The 18,951-nt window shown below is 45.6% G+C and overlaps 1 protein-coding gene across 1 annotated transcript; it reads right to left on the bottom strand.

Annotated features, from left to right (window-relative positions):
* Positions 1–9,235: 9,235 nt before the first annotated feature.
* Positions 9,236–10,082, bottom strand: LOC125539523 (histone deacetylase-like protein). Its single transcript, XM_048703002.2, has one exon. The coding sequence runs from the start codon at positions 9,900–9,902 to the stop codon at positions 9,462–9,464; it is 441 nt and encodes a 146-aa protein (XP_048558959.1). The 5' UTR covers positions 9,903–10,082; the 3' UTR covers positions 9,236–9,461.
* Positions 10,083–18,951: the final 8,869 nt, after the last annotated feature.

Here is an 18,951-nt window from a genome sequence, read left to right on the forward strand (position 1 = left end):
GTCCAGGAGTCCGGCTGAAGGTATAGTCCGGCCATCCGGACACCCCCTAATCCAGGACTCCCTCAGGTGCTCTATAGGTGTCACCGATGCTACTTGTTGAGTTGGCATAGATCAAGATTAGGATTTGTCACTCCGATAGTCGGAGAGGTATCTCTGGGCCCACTCGGTAATGCACATCACTATAAGCCTTGCAAGCATTGTAACTAATGAGTTAGTTGCGAGATGATGTATTACGGAACGAGTAAAGAGACTTGCCGGTAATGAGATTAAACTAGGTATTGAGATACCGACGATCGAATCTCGGGCAAGTAGCATACCGGTGACAAAGGGAACAACGCATGTTGTTATGCAGTTTGACCGATAAAGATCTTCATAGAATATGTGGGAGCCAATATGAGCATCCAGGTTCCGCTATTGGTTACTGACTGGAGACGTGTCTCGGTCATGTCTACATAGTTCTCGAACCCGTAGGGTCCGCACGCTTAAAGTTCGGTGACGATCGGTATTATGAGTTTTTGTGTTTTGATGAACCAAAGGTAGTTCGGAGTCCTGGATATGATCACGGACATGACGAGGAGTCTCGAAATGGTCGAGACGTAAAGATCGATATATTGGATGACTATATTCGGACACAGTAAGTGTTCCGAGTGGTTTTGGAGAAACCGGAGTGCCGGAGGGTTACCGAAACCCCTCGGGAGAAATAGTGGGCCTTATGGGCCTTAGTGGAGAGAGAGAGGGCTGGCCTAGGGTAGGCTGCGTGCCCCTCCCCTTCTGGTCCGAATTGGACTAGGAGAGGAGGGGCGGCGCCCCCTTTCCTTCTCCCTCTCCCCCTCCTAGTAGGAGTAGGAAAGAGGGGAGTCCTACTCCTACTAGGAGGAGGACTCCTCCTCCTGGCACGCCTACAGGGGCCGGCCGGCCTCCCCCTTGCTCCTTTATATACGGGGGCCGGGGGCACCTCTAGACACACAAGTTGATCTATTGATCTCTCCCAGCTGTGTGCGGTGCCCTCCTCCACCATAATCCACCTTGATCATATCGTAGCGGTGCTTAGGCGAAGCCCTGCGTCGGTAGCATCATCATCATCGTCATCACGCCGTCGTGCTGACGGAACTCTCCCGTGAAGCTCTGCTAGATCGGAGTTCATGGGACGTCATCGAGCTAAACGTGTGCTGAACTCGGAGGTGTCGTGCGTTCGGTACTTGGATCGGTCGGATCGTGAAGACGTACAACTACATCAACCGTGTTATGCTAACGCTTCCGCTTTCGGTCTACGAGGGTACGTGTACACACTCTCCCCTCTCGTTGCTATGCATCACCATGATCCTGTGTGTGCGTAGGATTTTTTTTGAAATTACTACGTTCCCCAACACTAAGCCCTATTAGTGGATGGCGCCCCGTCTAGGGGCCGAACTAGAGAACGAGGAGGACTCCTCCTCTCCAGTACCCCTAGGTCGAGGCAAGGGGGGAGGAGACCTACCCCCTTGGTGGTGCCCTCTCCCCTTATCTCAACCTATATATACTAGAGGAATTGTCCCTTGGAGATACAGAAGTTCTAAAGTTTAGAGCCTCCTGTAGTTCTCTTGTTGTAGTTCTAATGTAGACTTGGCTACATTAGAGCTACTTCTCGTTCTCTATTCCTCATAGTAGAGAAGCCCCATGAGGTTCTCTTCTCCATCCTCTAATTCTCCGACGACGTCAAGCTCTGAGCGGCGAAGCGCTTGCCAGATCGTAAAGCCCGAACATGTGCAATCCATAGAGAGGTCGTGCTCGTGCCTTCGGTCTTTGGATTGAGGGATCATTCATGAACGGTTCGAAGGACTTCATCAACGATCTACGCCAACTCTTCTGCAGCTGCTACTCAAAGTTGGTAACGATCCGGGATCTTGATCGTAAGGTAATTTTTTTTGTTTTCTACTACCTTCCCATCAACAAGAGAAGACCACAGTCTAATCATACATAGGAGTTTGCGTGAAGACGACAACTACAAGGTGGTGAAGACATGGTCGTCAAGGGGTGTTAAAATTGTGTCGAATATGTGTATTGTACTATAGGTAGACTTGGATTACGTGGAGGGTTAGGCCTTTGAGCCAGACACGTGTAAACCAGACCTATTATATCACTAGTGTAGAACCGGGCAATAGCACCGGTTCGTAAGGCCCTTTAGTGTCGGTTCGGTAACCGGCACTAAAGTGTGGGCACTAAATCCCCCCCCCCTTTAGTACCGATTCAGCACGAACCGGTGCTAAAGGGCAACCACGTGGCACGAGCCAGCTCCGTGGGCGCATAGGACATTAGTACCGGTTGGTAACACCAACCGGTACTAAATGTTTGGGTGTGTTTTGGTTTTATTTTTTATTTTTGCTTTTATTTTGTGTTTTCAATTTAATTTAGTGATTGTTTTACATTATAATGAGTTGTTAAATCATTAGGTGAATGTACCGCAGATTAGTTTGACTGGATGCATGTGGATCCTAGCTAAGTCATCAAGTATATGTCATATCCATATTATATATACTCGATCAACTAATTAAGTGATCGAGGTAATATGGATATGGCATATACTTGATCACTTAGCTAGAATCCATCCAATTGAAACTAATATGCAGTTTCTTTCATAAATGATATAATAACTCATCATCATCATCATCATCATCATCATATTAATATAAAAACTCTTGCATCATATATATCATCACCAACAACAGTTTTCATAGCTAGCTAAAAATCATCATATAATACTCGTCTCATTACCACTACTTAATCATCATATAGTCATTACCGCTATCTAATCACCACCAACACTAGCTTAAATAAGAAACATTCACTTGTACCAGAAGCAAAGATATCATCGAGTTCAACATGGTAATGATATTATAAGCATTCATAACACCACAAAAGCAAATCACTCTTTGAGATTAAGTTCAGGACGAAGAACACGGACATGAGAGGACAAGTACTAAGAGCATGAACTAGCTAATTAATCACTCCTGCTGCTCTCTCTCAGGTAAAATAGCATAGAACATGTATAGCTTTCCTGATTCATCATATTGGAGCATGCAGATGAACCTGTCTCCTAATCATGGGTTGCGCTTCTGATTGCTGCCCCTAGTACTTCTCTGTGATCGTTCACAATTTTGCTCCAGTCTTTTACTATTAAACATTCCTCGCTATTAGAAATCCTGAATGCACTAAAGTGCATTGTAGGATATCTTGGCCGTAAACTAACAATATTCATGGTACCTTTAGTCTCGATCCAATCAGGCACAACATTCATCGGGAGTCCCTGTTGAAGAACATCGTATAGTAACATACTTAGCAATGCAGTTTAGCTTAAAAAAATAATGTATGCAAAAGATGCACTGAGGAGAAATAGTAGAAATCTTACCATCTTTCCTAAATATATGCGACCGTAGTTCAGTACGAACACTATTGGTCACACGTTTTGAGTACTAACATTTCTAAGTGCAGGAAATTTTTTTTGTCTTGACAGCATCAAGATCATCAAGCCATGAAACATAATGACTTGTCTCCTCGCAGTTTAGTTCAGCCCCGGGACAGTGGACGGTCCTGTCTACCAAGCGCCAGACATGTTTGCTTGATTGGAAATAAGATGTCAATATAAATTGAGATCTATTAATTATTCAAGTGGTTCAAATAATCTCATATCGAAGACATAAATATGGTTGAGAAACTCACATAATGGTAGAACTGGAGGCGTCTGCACATCGACCCAGATGTCTCTATTACCTTCAATATCATCTTCCGGACGAATATCAAAGGTGATAACCATATCAGGCTCAAATGCATAAGCCTTGCATAGTGCTTGCCAAGTTTTGCATTCAAAATAGGTGTATGTGTCTGCATTGTATAATTTGACGTTGAAGGTATAACTATGCTCGGTCTTCAAGCAAACTCTGTTTACCTCCATAGTTTCATTAGGACTGAAACTTATCTTATCCAAGACAAAAATTCTTGCATGGCAGGGGATACGCTAGTAGAATAGTGAAAAATTAAAATTAAAAGTTGAAGCAAATGAAGCATAAGTCATGCTTAATTATGAAAAAAGACTTGTCGTTGTGACTTACCGCATCCACTTTGAAGTTCTCATCCAGCTTGATGCTGAAGCGTCTATCATCAACTAGAAAATTTCTGCCGCACAGGCCGCGCTGGTCTTCGTAGTATTCGCACATAATGAAATCGTGTTCGTCGTCAGACGACATTCCTATGTTCATAGGTGAAACATTAAATACTTATTAGTTCTATTAATTCAACTAATTTTGTTAATTCAACTAGTTCAACTAATTAATTGAACTAATTCAAGTAAGCACTTACGAAAAATATACCTAAATAAAGTAGCTCAACTAATTCAACTAACTAGTTCAACTAATTAATTCAACTAATTCAATTAAACTAATTCTATTAATTTTCTTACTAAAAATAAGGTTGCTAGTTCTATATAATAAAATGTTAATTAGATAATGAAATCTCATATAACTAAATTAAATATATATCTAACATATAATTTATATCTAATTCATCTAACATTTGATATTAATATCTAACATATGTTCATATATAGGTGAAACATTAAACACTTACTAGTTCTATTAATTCAACTAAATAAACTAGTTCTATTAATTCAACCAAGCATTTACTAAAAATAAACTAGTTCTATTAATTTCTTACTAAAATAAAGTAGGTAGTTCTATATAGTAATATTTTGATTAGATTATCAAATCTCATATACCTAAATTTCTTACTAAAAATAACTAGTTTTATTAATTCAACTAAGAAATTACTAAAAATAAACTAGTTCTATTAATTTTCTTACTAAAAATAAACTAGTACTAATTCAACTAGCTAGTTCAACTAAGCATTTACTAAAAATAAACTAGTTATATTAATTCAACTAGTTCAAATAATCTCATATACCTAATTAATTAATATCTAGCTAATTCATCTAACAATTGACATTAATATTTAACTTCTCTATCTAATTCATCTAACAATTGACATTAATATTTAACTTCTCTATCTAATTCATGTAACATTAACATTCTAACATTCTTATCTAGGTAATTCATTTATATAAAAAACATTTATATATAACTGACATTTATATATAACTGACATTTCTAAAAGTTTTATAACTAAAAACAGAAAAATTTCTAACTTTTCTATAAATAAAAAACATAAAAATTTCTATAACTAAAATTTATAACTAAAAAACAATGTGTGTGTGTGTGTGGACATGGCGGCCGGGGCAGGATCTCACTGGCGAGGCGAGGCGATGGGGCCGGCGACGGGGACGGCGGCGGGCGGCGCCGACGGGCATGGTGACGACGGGGATGGCGACGACGGGGATGGGGACGGGGCGGCGACAAGGGGGACGGGGACGGGCCGGGTGGGGACGACGGGGCGGGGCGTGGCGACGAGGACGAGGACGGTCGGGGCGGCGACGACGGGGATGGGGCGGCGACGGGGGGCGTCGACGAGGGGTGGCGACGGGGGCGTCGACGGGGGCGGCGGGCGACGGGACAGAGGAGAAGAAGCAGATGAGAAACTGAATTTTTTGAAGTGTTTTCTTATATAGGATGGGCCTTTAGTACCGGTTGGAGCCACCAACCGGTACTAAAGACCAATTTTGGCCAGGCCAAGAGGCGGGAAGAGCGAACTTTAGTACCGGTTGGAGCCACCAACCGGTACTAAAGGTTGTGCGCTGCCACCCGCGGTGCACAAAGTTTAGTCCCACCTCGCCAGGCGAAGGGCAGCCGCACTGGTTTATAAACCCAGCCGCGGCTGCCCTTTCGAACTCCTCTATAAAGCAGGCTTCTGGGCCTAACTACGGCGCGCTGCCCTATGAGTCTGCTGGGCCTTGTGGGCCTGAAATTGCACGCCCGTGGTCTAGCAGGCCCACAGGGCAGCGCCTCAAATTTTTATATATAGTTTTTTCTTTTCTGCTTTATTTTTTCTTCTATTTATTTCTGAGTAGTTTTTTTCTTTTCTGCTATAGTTTTTTTCTTTTCTGCTATTTTTTCTTTTCTGCTATTTTTCTTTTCTGCTTTATTTATTTTCTTCTATTCATTTATTTTTATATACCATGCCAAGTTGATGGTTGAAAGTTGATGGCGTGGCTTTCAATGCTGCATACTGAACGCAAAAGAAGTCTGGAGTTATAATAAGTTTAAAAAAAATGAAGTGTCGCTGTAACAGATGAGTTCTCGTCCGAAACCCTAATACTCCAAACGATTGTCCAGTTTGTACACGAAGTGCGTCCAGTTTTTGTCGTGACCCTCTCTACTCTTTTGCACATGCTATGCGGGTGAAATGATGATACCATGCCAAGTTTCAACATTTTCACGGTTCATTTTGTAGTGATTTTCAATTTCACGGTCATTTAGCTCTCTAAACAATTAGGTAAATGACTGAAAAATAGCAAATGATGTCAGAACATGTTGGAAATTGATGACGTCGCTTTGAATGCTGCATACTGAACGCAAAAGAAGTCCAGAGTTCAAATACGTTTAAAAAACATTGAAGTGCCCATGTAACAGATGAGTTCTCGTCCGAAACCCTGATACTCCGAAAGAGATTGTCCAGTTTTTGCCGTGACCCTCTCTACTCTTTCACACATGCTATGCGGGTGAAATGATGATACCATGCCAAGTTTTAACATTTTCACTGTTTATTTTGTAGTGATTTTCAATTTTACGGTCATTTAGCTCTCTAAACAATTAGGTAAATAACTGAAAACAATAAATGATGTCAGAACATGTTGCAAATTGATGACGTCGCTTTGAATGCTGCATACTAAACCCACAAGAAGTCCGGAGTTTAAATAATTTTAAAAAACATTGAAGTGCCCATGTAACAGACGAGTTCTCGTCCGAAACCCTAATACTTTGAAAGAGATTGTCCAGTTTGTACACGACGTGCGTCCAGTTTTTGCCGTGACCCTCTCTACTCTTTCGCACATGCTATGCGGGTGAAATGATGATACCATGCCAAGTTTCAACATTTTCATAGTTTATTTTGTAGTGATTTTTAATTTCACGGTTATTTAGCTCTCTAAACAATTAGGTAAATGACTGAAAAACAGCAAATGATGTCAGAACATGTTGGAAATTGATGACATTGCTTTGAATGCTGCATACTGAACACACAAGAAGTCCGGAGTCCAAATAAGTTATTAAAAATAAAAAAGAGGTGCAATGCTGGTTAATTTGCTTAAAGCCTGTCGGAATAGTGTAGACTGCACTGCACATAGCTCAGTGCAATCTATGCTATTCCGAAAGGCTTGAAGCTAATCAACGTGCAGGTGAGCATTGCGCCTCCTCGTCATTGTCTCTGCACTCACGGCTTATAAACCGCTCATACTGCCTCTCCCTTGGCGAGGTGGAACTAAAAATCTGCTTAATAAGAAACTCTAGTACCGGTTCATGCCATGAACCGGTACTAAAGGTCTTCGTGGGGGCCCCAGCCTGACCACAGCCGGACTGGCCTCATTAGTATCGGTTTGTGGCATGAACCGGTACTAAAGGTTGCCCACGAACCGGTACTAGTGATGTCCGCCCGCCTAGCCGTTGAAACCGGCACTAATGGTCACATTAGTGCCGGCTCAAATTCAAACCGGCACTAATGTGCTTCACATTTGACCCTTTTTCTACTAGTGTATAAAGGCTCTGAGGGTAGCCAAAATAGACTAGACAAAGCTGGTAGGCTAAACACGAGATCAAGAAGGGGACGTTCTGGGTGTCCGTGGCAGGAGTGCCCAAACAGGCTGTGGCGCAACGATTGAGATGTGTCTGATGGCCTTGATAGGCTTGTCCTTAATTTGTACTATTTCATTTTAGTACATGGTAAGGAGCGCTTGTAGTCATATGCCCCTAAAGATGTAGCCATAATGGTGAAACTCATTAACAAATATCATCTCTCCCATATACTTTTCCGCAATGAACATTCACATACTTCTGTAACAAGGCACACTAAGCGACAACCATTGTTCTGACTCCTAAGATTGTCCATGTCCCAAGATTGTCACCGTTGAAGCAGGGCCTAAGTTGGAGAACAAAATCTATAGATGTTGCCGGCACCGCTTCGTCGGCAACAACTACACCAAATCCGCCGCCCCAAAGGAGGTGTCGAAAAACACCCCCACATGCCCCTCAAGCTCACCGCTCCGGGTGTTGCCGTGATGAAGCTAGGAATGGGATATTTAATTCCAAACAGGCCTAACCCTGAACTACTCAGTTAACGGAGGTGAGAGGAACCCCGGATCGCGGGTGGCCGCAAGAGGTGAGCCAGATATTTCCTACGTACCAAACATTAATTTTGCTGCTCGGGTGTTTTTTGTCACAAGCAACATTAATTTGTAGCCTCTGAATTAAAATGGATTTGCCGAACATCATGTGCCTAATTTTGTGTGTGGTGTCAACCATTTTTTTGCAAATTGCATCGCAAGGCTGAAGACGGGGACAACATGGAGCACCGGCCACGGTAACGCCAAGCTCTACGAGCGTAAGCTGGTGATAGCCGGCGGGAGTGAGTTTGAAACTTAAGGTGGGGAGGGGGTGTGTAGGAGGGTCGTTGAAATTTTTCATCGGGGCTTGGCTTAGAGGGATGGTCAGGGCGGCGACCAGCACGACAGTGGGGGAAGGTCCAGTGGAGGGCGGGCGGCAATAGCCGCCGGCCATGGGGGACAGAGGCAGGTGGTTAGGGCTGGGTAGGCCATGTGAGAAGAGGCGGGGGACCGCCGCGGGGAGGAGGAAGAAGAAGATGAACATGAGGCGACGCTGCTAACCGCTGGATGTTGATCGATGGTCGATAGAAAAAGTGACCGACGTCGAAAGTTTTTTAAGGTAACTGACGTATAGGCAGTCCCGAATTAAAATGATGATACTACTCTATTTTCTATTTCTCAATGTTTTTTCGTGGTTTGGGCAGTTTCTTCGTCCACATATACCTCGAGTCATTGTCGTACTGCACGGAACCGGCTTGTACTCCACCCGAACCCATTGTACTACCACGTACTACTACGAACCTGAAGCTGTGACCGAAGCCAACACCGTCTGACCTTTACCTTCATTTGTACGTACTAGAATCTGTAAAATTCTGAATCTTATTATGATTTTAGTTGGCTGTCAGATCTCGCTTTCAGGTTGAGTGCTTGTCGTGTGTTTCTCACCCTCCTCCTGCTTTTCCATAGAGAGCGACGTGATCAGACACCATGACAACGTAAATGTGGCCAATAATAAGCCAGATAAATAATGATTAACTAGCTCTTTTCGAGCAATGAATTGAAATACATAGAAAAATATCATCACAGATAAAACAATATGTTGGTCGTATGTACCCCCAGCTCTCACCAATATGAGAGCTTATTTCTTCTAGAAGCTAAGCTAATTAATCTGCTAGCCTAATCACCCGATTAATTACAACTTACACCACCTAGCTAGATTAATTCAGAGGGAGAAGCAGCCCATGCCGGAGCCGGAGCGCAGCGCCAGGAACGGGAGCACGGCGTCAGGCGACGCCGCAGGCGCGGGAGCATGCGCCTTGTCGGCGGCCGCGACGCCGTTATACCTCCGGCGCGCGGACGGCCGGGGCAGGTTCTCCGGCACGACGTTCTCCAGCGAGTTGGCGTGCCACGGCGGGCACTGCCTCCGGTCGCTCCACCGCGCCGGCGCCTGCGCGCGCACCAGCGCTGCCCCGAGCGCCGCGCCGTCGTCGGCAGGTCCCCGCGCCATGGCCGCGCCGTCGACCGCGCCCATCGCGCTGACGGCCACCACGCACGCCGCCGCCGCGAAGCACGCCCGGCGTAGCGCAGGGAGATGGGCGGGCGGCTGGAGGTGAAGGGGCGGAGACGGAGGCTTGAGCTGGTGGCAGCAGCTGATCATCGGCATGGTCGCTGAGCTTCTTCGATCGAGTTGCTCCGAGATCCCACGAGTCCTTTCGGATTCTTATAGGCTCTGTCTCTCCCGGCGAGTTGTGGGGCGCTGCACTTTCTTGGCAGGGGGGAGAGGAGAGTCTGCACGTTGCAGGGGAGATCAACGGGGGCCGTTGATTTGGACGTGGACGGTGGATGTTAGCCGGCGAGGCGCGCGGGGGAGCGGACTTGTATGTGCACCGGTAACTTGGCGTGTGGAACCACCTCCTCCCCTCCCCGTCCCGGTGGCGTGCCGTGGGAGAAGGAGCAGTTCGGCACGACGTCGGGCCGGGGTGGGGCCCGGCCGCCGGTAGATATTTGGCGGTGGCGTGCGCGGTTTACGACGACCCATCGCCGGACCAGGCAAGTTGGGAACTGTTCCGTCGTGTGGACTGTGGAGTTGCACCACGAAAGTGCCTGGTTAACGGCCACGTGTGAAATGCATCGGTCCCGTGGTGTGATGACGGGTCGAGTCTGATGAGCAGGCGCCGGTCCAACTCCATAGGGAAGAACACAAAGGCGCAGAATCTGGCATTCTGAAAAAAAAGGGTGCAGAATCTGAAGTGCAGAAACGGAGAAAGGAGCAGAATCTGCACTGCAGAAGCACACGGCCGACCTCGTTGGGTTATAGATATTTGTTCAACGTTCTCTTTTCAAAACCATTTATTTATTTATTGATCGCAAATGTTAAAAATCTGATGTCAATGTTCTATTTTTTTCCCCGAAAAAGATTTTTTTGAGACACTCTCACGAAGCTTTTATTGAACCGTCACAATGTTTACAGGGACGAAATTAAGTTCTCTAGGATGGACTAACTAAACATAGCAGCGAATTCCTAGTTGTAAAGCATGTCTCGCGAGATTGTGAGCCTCGAAATTCAAGCTCCTAAACTCATGGAAAAAATTACAAGTAGTAAAACTACTGGAGTATTCTATGATCTCATGTATTATTGCTCCATAAGCTGCTCCACTCCTCTTCTTGATATCATCAACCACTATCTTGCAATCCGACGCCACATGGATGGAGTGTAAGCCCAGATCATCTGCAAGTGCCATCGCTTTTCGGATCGCCAACGCCTCCAATGTAGTAGGATCATTGACGCCCTTAACCACCAGAGCTGAAGCCCCCAGAAATAAGCCTTCTTTGTTCCTGCTTATCGCGACAGCAGAGCCTACCCTTGCCGTTGCTCTGGTTGCAGCATCTACGTTCACCTTGGCACAGTCACCCGCCGGTGGAAGCCATTGAGTAGGCCTCTGAGCTTTTGGACATATGCTTCCTTGTGCCGGTTTCTTCAAAAACTGGAGATCATTTATCTATGCCTGGATAAACATATGGGTTGACATAGGGCTTTGGAAAATATCCTCATAGATAGCTTTCCTTCGGGCGCTCCATATGGCCCAAAGTGTAATTGCCATTCGTACAAAAAGATCATCTGTCAGCGCCTCTTTCATCTTGAATACCCACTCCTTCGCATTGTCAATATCATACTGGATCATCTGTTCGACCAAGGCCTCATCAGAAAGAGCCCAAGTGCTTCTGGCCATGGAACAATTGAGTAGAGCATGTCTCCAAGAGTCCCTTGCTCCACACAACCTGCACGCCCCCGATGTTGCCATGTTTCTGTGCTGGAGGAAGTCTGCCGTAGGAACCGAACACCGGGCTAGACGCCACAAAAACATTTTCACTTTAGATGGTATCTCCGTTCTCCACAGTCCAGTCCATGCGTTGCCCTCCTGATCAACTCCTGAGGGTCCATCATTTTCGTCAATCCAATTCTCCCTTGTAAGCTTGGTTTGCAATATCATGTTATAGGCAGACTTGACTGTGAAAAAACCTCGTTTCTCTCCACTCCATGCCCAGAAATCATCAATATCCCTTGTGCATAGCGGGATAGATAAAATTGCTTCAGCATCAATGGGGACAAATACCGAACGCACCAGCTGCTCATTCCATGATGCTAATGCAGTGTTGATTAATTCTCACACATGCCTCAGAGGGTTGGTGATTAGGGATGTGATGGGTCTCATCAGACCGGGCCTAGGCAGCCAGTTATGAGCCCATATTTCCGTGGTAACTCCATTCCCAATCCTCCGTATTATCCCTTGCCGGAGCATATCTCTCCCATCAATAATCGCCCTCCATATCTGTGATGGTCGGCCTCCAAGTTCGGCTTCCAGTATTGTTGAATTTGGGAAGTATGCCGCATTCAAAATACGTGCACTGAGAGAAGAAGGATCACACAAAATCCTCCAAGCCTGTCTAGCTAGTAGCGCTAGATTAAAAATCTCCATATCTCTAAAGCCGAGACCTCCAAGATGTTTTGGCCTTGTCATTATATCCCACGCCACCCAACTCGGTTTCCGTTTTCCGGCCTTGCTACCCCACCAAAACTGCCTGATGATTGAAGTTATATTCTCGCAAAGTCCCCTCGGAAGCCTAAAGCATGCCATAGAGTAAACCGGCAGAGCCTGTGCGACTGCTTTTATAAGTACCTCCTTCGCCGCAGCCGACAGAAGCTTCTCCATCCAACCTCGAACCTTTTCCCACACTCGGTCTCTGAGGTATCTGAATGTGCCCATCTTATTTTGTCCTACATCTGTGGGCATACCCAAATAGCGGTCACTCAGTGACTCGTTTTGCACATTCAAAATATTCTTAGTGTTGTCCCGCAGATGCTATGGAGACCCTTTACTGAAGAAAATAGAGGATTTATCATGATTAACTCGCTGTCCAGATGCACTGCAATATAACTCCAACATGTTTGAAACTGCTACTGCCCCCTCATTACTAGACTTGAATAACAACAGGCTATCGTCAGCAAAAAAGAGATGGTTTACAACCGGAGCTGCTGGTGCCACCTTGATCCCTCCAAGCACTGACGACTGAGAACTGGTTTTAAGTAGGCACGAAAGGCCCTCTGCTGCAATCAAGAAAAGATAGGGGGAGATAGGATCTCCCTGTCGGATTCCCCTGGGTGGTTTAAAACTCTCAAGCTTCTCTCCATTAAATAAGACAGAGAAAGGAATGGAGCTGATCATACCCATTATAATGTTTACCCACTGTTGTGAGAAACCCAACTGAATCGTTATTGCCCGAAGATAGCTCCATTCCAACCTGTCATATGCTTTCATCATATCCAACTTCAGGGCACAGTGACTATTCGTCTTTGCCTTGCTCCTCTTCATGAAGTGAAGACATTCATACACACATATGATGTTATCAGTTATCAGCCTGCCTGGGATGAAAGCTGACTGCTCCTCAGATATAATGTCTGGCAAGATTACTTTCAGCCTGTTTGCAATAAATTTTGATGCAATCTTGTATATGACATTACATAAGCTGATAGGTCAAAATTGAGTGAGGAGAGTAGGGTTTATCACCTTAGGAATAAGCACTAGGACCGTGTCATTGACACACTCTACACTTTCCTCCCCACGAATTATTTTGAGCACTGCAGTCGTGACTTCCTCTCCACAAATGTCCCAGTGCCTCTGATAGAAGTGAGCCGGGAAGCCATCTGGTCCCGGAGCCTTGGTTGGAACCATCTGGAATAAAGCTGTCTTCACTTCTTCCTTGGTGTATGGGGCTAGGAGCATGTCATTCATCTGTTGTGTCACTTTCCTGGGTACATGCTGGAGAACCTCATTCATGTTACTGACTCCCTCCGTCGTGTAGAGGCTCATATAAAACTCTGTTACCATCTTTCTCAACTCGGCCGGATCGCTGACTGAGACCCCAAGCAAACTCGCTAGCGCCTTAATCATATTCTTATTTCTTCTCATGTTCGCCCGCATGTGGAAAAATCTAGTATTTTTGTCCACTGCCGACAACCACTCAAGCCTCGACCGCTGGCGCCACATTAGCTTTTCCCGGTGGTACATCTCAACTAATTTTTCGTTGATCTTGAGTTCAACATGGGACGGGCCTGTCCTCGTCGGATCACCCCTCAACCTTTCCAGCTCCGCTGTGAGATTTTTTATTTCCTTTCGAATGGTGCTGAACGTGTCTCTATTCCACTTGCTGAGATCACTTGAAATTGCCTGGAGCTTTATTCTCAAACCCTCCAGACTAACGGCCATTTGCTCCTGCCCCCAGTATTGCGTGATCGTGTCCTTCCACTTATCATGTGTCTCCCACATGACCTCGTACTTGAAAGGAGGTTTTGCCGCTGGCCGCAATTGTTCCTCCTGTAGCATCAAAAGAATCGGCGAGTGGTCCGATGTGACAGCCATGATATGTCTCAAGGACGCCGATGGGAACCTTGCTTGCCAAGCCATTGAAGCCAGCGCTCTGTCCAGTCTTACCCTTGTGTAAGTTCCCCCTCTGACCTTTTTTTTCAAAAGTCCAAAAATTTCCTTGGTAGCCTAAGTCCTCAAGCATGCAAACATCAACCGCGTCTCGGAATTACTGAATCTGCGCGTTACTGTGTTCCCCAATTCCTTCTTGTTCTTCTGGACGTAGGACTTCATTGAAGTCCCCAATGCAAACCCAAGGGAGCTGGCTCAAACATGCAATTCCTTTCATATTGTCCCAGGTGTATTGGCGATTACTGGTTTGCGCTGCACCATAGAACACAGTAGACCTCCAAGGATCTTGGCCTGGTTCAACAATGTCACAGTCAATGTGATACATCGAGTACCCAAGAATCTCAATCTTTATTGAATTGTTCCAAAAAAAATACCTAGGCCGCCACTACGACCCTGACTACTAACAGCAAAAGTGTTATCAAAACCAATGGAACTGGCTAAACTTTCTACTCTCGCTCTATCCAGCTGAGTTTCAACAATACAAAGAAGAGCAGGGGCAAATTTTCTCGCTAATTCGCGAAGTTCTCGGATTGTCGCAGCTTTGACCACACCACGACAATTCCAGCTTAAGAGACTCATTGTGCCCGGCGGTGCTCCGCCGGGGAGCCCGTCGATGATGATTCTGGGGTTTTGCCTCCTTTCATGCCGTTTGTCTTGTCCTGGGTACTCTTCTCTCCTGCAATTGAGATCTTGGACCGCTTCAGGTCCTGTTTTGGGGGCGGGCTTATTGACGTCTGAGGTGGCGGCAAAGCCAAAACCCCAACCCCGCCAGACCGCCCATCAGTAGGCGGCACCATTGCTCCCAGCAGCTCCGATTCATGCACTTGCCCATCTTCTCTTCCCAACCTTTTACGGTTGGACTCTTGCATCTCAATATCAGTGGCCGTTTTAACAGTGAGATCATCATCTTCCGCAGAAGCTGTGTTCACGGCTGAGCTACGCTGCCTGCCATCGCTAGCACTCGGGCGGCCTCCACGGCCTCCTCTTCTTCCACCTCAACGGTCGTGGCCTCCACCAGGCCCTGCTCCCGTACTCATAGCCCATGTGGCCCGAAGATCCTTGAAAACTAGGGCTACTGGTGCATGAATACCATCCCCATGCTCCTTATAGATGTGTCCCAGATGCCCACAAACAGCACACCAATCTGGGAGTTTTTCATACCTCACCCTGTAGATCTGGCGTTTTCCATCCCTGATCATACTCACCGCACTCTTTAAGGGTTTGAACACATCGACCCTCACCCATACCCGATAAAAATTGCCAGCAAAATCCTGGGATATATTTTCAGCGTAAAGGACCTCTCCAATCTTTCCTGCCATGGCCTCCACAAGATGAGCATATTTATCAGGTACATCATGAATCTGCACCCATATGTCAAGTGTGTCTAGTGCTACCATCGAAGGCTGAGTGATTCCATCATAAGGCTTGAGGATGACAGCGTTTCCCCGGAAGTTCCATGGTCCATCTTGCATGACCCTCTCCCAATCTCCAAGGCAGAAAAACTGAACTGTGTATAGATTGTCCTCCAAAGGACGGAACTTGCAGTCGTGCGCGAGATCCCAAGCCGCACGCATGTTCTTGAAGAACCAATATTGACTGTACGACTTATCAATGTGCACCCGAACGACTCCATCTTGCTGCATCCGGAGGTGCTTCTTTCTCATCATAGACGACATCATCCAGATCCTCCTCACGGAGTCCCAGCTCTGCCATCATCTTCTCTAACCCCGCAGCGGTATCTGCGCCCGGAGTCCTTGCTGTCGACGCGCCATCTGCTGCCATCACTGGAAACCCTAACCCGATGTAGATCGATCGGGTGTTGCAAGGCGCCCTAGACCTTCTTGTGGCAAAAAAGACGTCCAGACCAGGCGGTGTCCCCCGAGAGGCACCCCGAACAAGCCTGATACGATCCCGCGGCAAGATCGAAGGAGGGAAAGAAAACCTCGACGGCGGCGACACAATCGCCCCGAGAGAAGACAAAACCCTAGCTAGAAGGAAAAAAAGCGATCCCCGAAAATGATACGTATCCCCAAGCAGACATGGTCATGTCCTAGTTCACGTAAGAATCAATTCTCCCCGAAAAAGATTTGAAGCTTTATTGATTTATTTATGTCTTTCACTTCTTTTACCAAGTGGCCTAGGCCTAGCCGTGATCCGTTAGGTCTAGAGTTTCAACAAACATTTGTTTTTACTTTTTTTAAAGAACAACCTGTTTGGAAGCACAATTTCACATGTACTCATCTATGTTAAAATGGAGTGGATGTTAGTTTATTCTAAGTCAAACTTTATAATTTGGTATGCCAAATGTTGTTAATGGTTTCTATATATTTGACCAAAATTTATAAATAAGTGGTTTTTGTTGGCGCAACTAGAGGGAGTTTTATTTATGAATCATAGGGTTACAATCGAGTGACCATAAATCCTCGCAACATGGATGACATCTACTCATCCACACCGCGGTATACAACACGGTGCGGCTATAATTAACCATAAAATCTACTACCCTGTTTTGAGCTCTCATAATTTTATGTGGAACAAACTCCTACCACTCATCAACGACTTAATTTCAGCTACCATGTGACCGTAGGCCGAACAAGACAAGTTATCACCTGAGATGATTGATAGAGCCTCCAAGGAATCCGATAGGACCACCAGCGGTCGATTCGTATGTTGTATAACAGGGGCCATGCCCTGCATCAGTGGATGTATCTCCGCCTCAAGAGCCTCATTGCAATGAAAGATTGCCTAGTAAGCAGCAAAGATGACTAAACCATCCTCCCTGGTAAGACCATTCCAACACTTGCATTACCATCCTATACGAAGAACGACCCATCGACCGACATAGCTGTCCAATAAGCATGGTAAGAATACTGGAGGCTTTAACAAAGGGGAACAACAAATTGGAGCACATATAGAAACTCATTTGGTTTCTCTTATCCAACCTGGATGTGAGCTCCACTATTGAATCTTAATCGTGTCAATTCAATAAATCAGCTTCTGTTGGCCATAAAATTGTTTTGTGCAGAACAATGCAATCTCTCCAAAGGCTCGTCCTGGATCTCATGCCGGCTAAATAAGACGCCTCTCAAATCGTAGGTATTTCATGCCGGCTAAATAGTCTCAAACTACTAGGAGAGTTAAGATAGGGAGGTGCTTACCGCTGGCACGGGCTCGGATTTGGTGTCGTCGCTCCGACTGTGTGCACATGAATCGCTTCAGTGCCATCATTCCCATGATAACCAGACGAGGAATCGACCTCTATTTTTTAGGGCTGGAATCGACCTCCGTTTCCCCCCTTTCGACTTCGCTCTCCTTTTTTTGAGGACTGATACGTCCATTTTGCATCATGCTTTTATATCGATATTTATTGCATTATGGACTATTATTACACATTATGTCACAATACTTATGCCTATTCTCTCTTATTTTACAAGGTTTCCATAAAGAGGGAGAATGCCGGCAGGTGGGATTCTGGGCTAGAAAAGGAGCAAATATTAGAGACCTATTATGCACACCTTCAAAATTCCTGAAACTTCACGGAAGACGTTTTCCGAATATATAAAAAATGCTGAGAACAAGAACTTCACCAGGGGGGCCACACCCTGCCCAGGAGGGTGGGGGGCGCGCCCTACCCCCCTGGGCGCACCCCCCTACCTCGTGGGCCCCCTGGTGGCCCTCCTGTGGCCATTTCTGCTATATGAAGTCTTTTGATGGAAAAAAAATAGGAAGCCATCCTCTCGGATGAATCTCCGCCGCCACGAGGCGGAACCTTGACGGAACCAATCTAGGGCTCTGGCGGAGCTGTTCTGCCGGGGAAATCTCCCTCCGGGAGGGGGAAATCATCGCCATCGTCATCACCAATGCTCCTCTCATCGGGAGAGGGCAATCTCCATCAACATCTTCACCAGCACCATCTCCTCTCAAAAGCCTAGTTCATCTCTTGTATCCAATTCTTGTCTCCAAGTCCGGGATTGGTACCTGTGGGTTGCTAGTAGTGTTAATTACTCCTTGTAGTTGATGCTAGTTGGTTTATTTGGTGAAAGATCATATGTTCATATCCTATATGCATATTAATACCCCTCTGATTATGAACATGAATATGCTTTGTGAGTAGTTACGTTTGTTCCTGAGGACATGAGAGAAGTGTTGCTATTAGTACTCATGTGAATTTGGTCTTCGATCGATATTTTGATGAGATGTATGTTGTCATCCCTCTAGTGGTGTTATGTGGACGTCGACTACATAACACTTCACCATTATTTGGGCTAGAGGAAGGCATTGGGGAGTAATAAGTAGATGATGGGTTGCTAGAGTGACAGAAGCTTAAACCCTAGTTTATGCGTTGCTTCATAAGGGTCTGATTTGGATCCATATGTTTCATGCTATGGTTAGGTTTACCTTAATACTTTTGTTGTAGTTGCGGATGCTTGCAATAGAGGTTAATCATAAGTGGGATGCTTGTCCAAGTAAGGACAACACCCAAGCACCGGTCCACCCACATATCAGATTATCAAAGTACCGAATGCGAATCTTATGAACGTGATGAAAACTAGCTTGACGATATTCCCATGTGTCCTCAGGAGCGTCTTTCTCTATATAAGAGTTTGTCCAGGCTTGTCCTTTGCTACAAAAAGGATTGGGCCACCTTGCTGCACTTTATTTACTTTTGTTGCTCGTTACAAATTATCCTATCACAAAACTATCTGTTACCACTTATTT

The sequence above is a fragment of the Triticum urartu genome, chromosome 1A, assembly GCF_056163025.1.
Source record: "Triticum urartu cultivar PI428250 chromosome 1A, HENAU_Tu73, whole genome shotgun sequence".
In the NCBI taxonomy this organism is placed as follows: Eukaryota; Viridiplantae; Streptophyta; class Magnoliopsida; order Poales; family Poaceae; genus Triticum; species Triticum urartu.

Excerpts from the sequence above, each read along its gene's own strand:
- LOC125539523 (XM_048703002.2), bottom strand. The coding sequence starts at position 9,902 with ATGCCGATGATCAGCTGCTGCCACCAGCTCAAGCCTCCGTCTCCGCCC.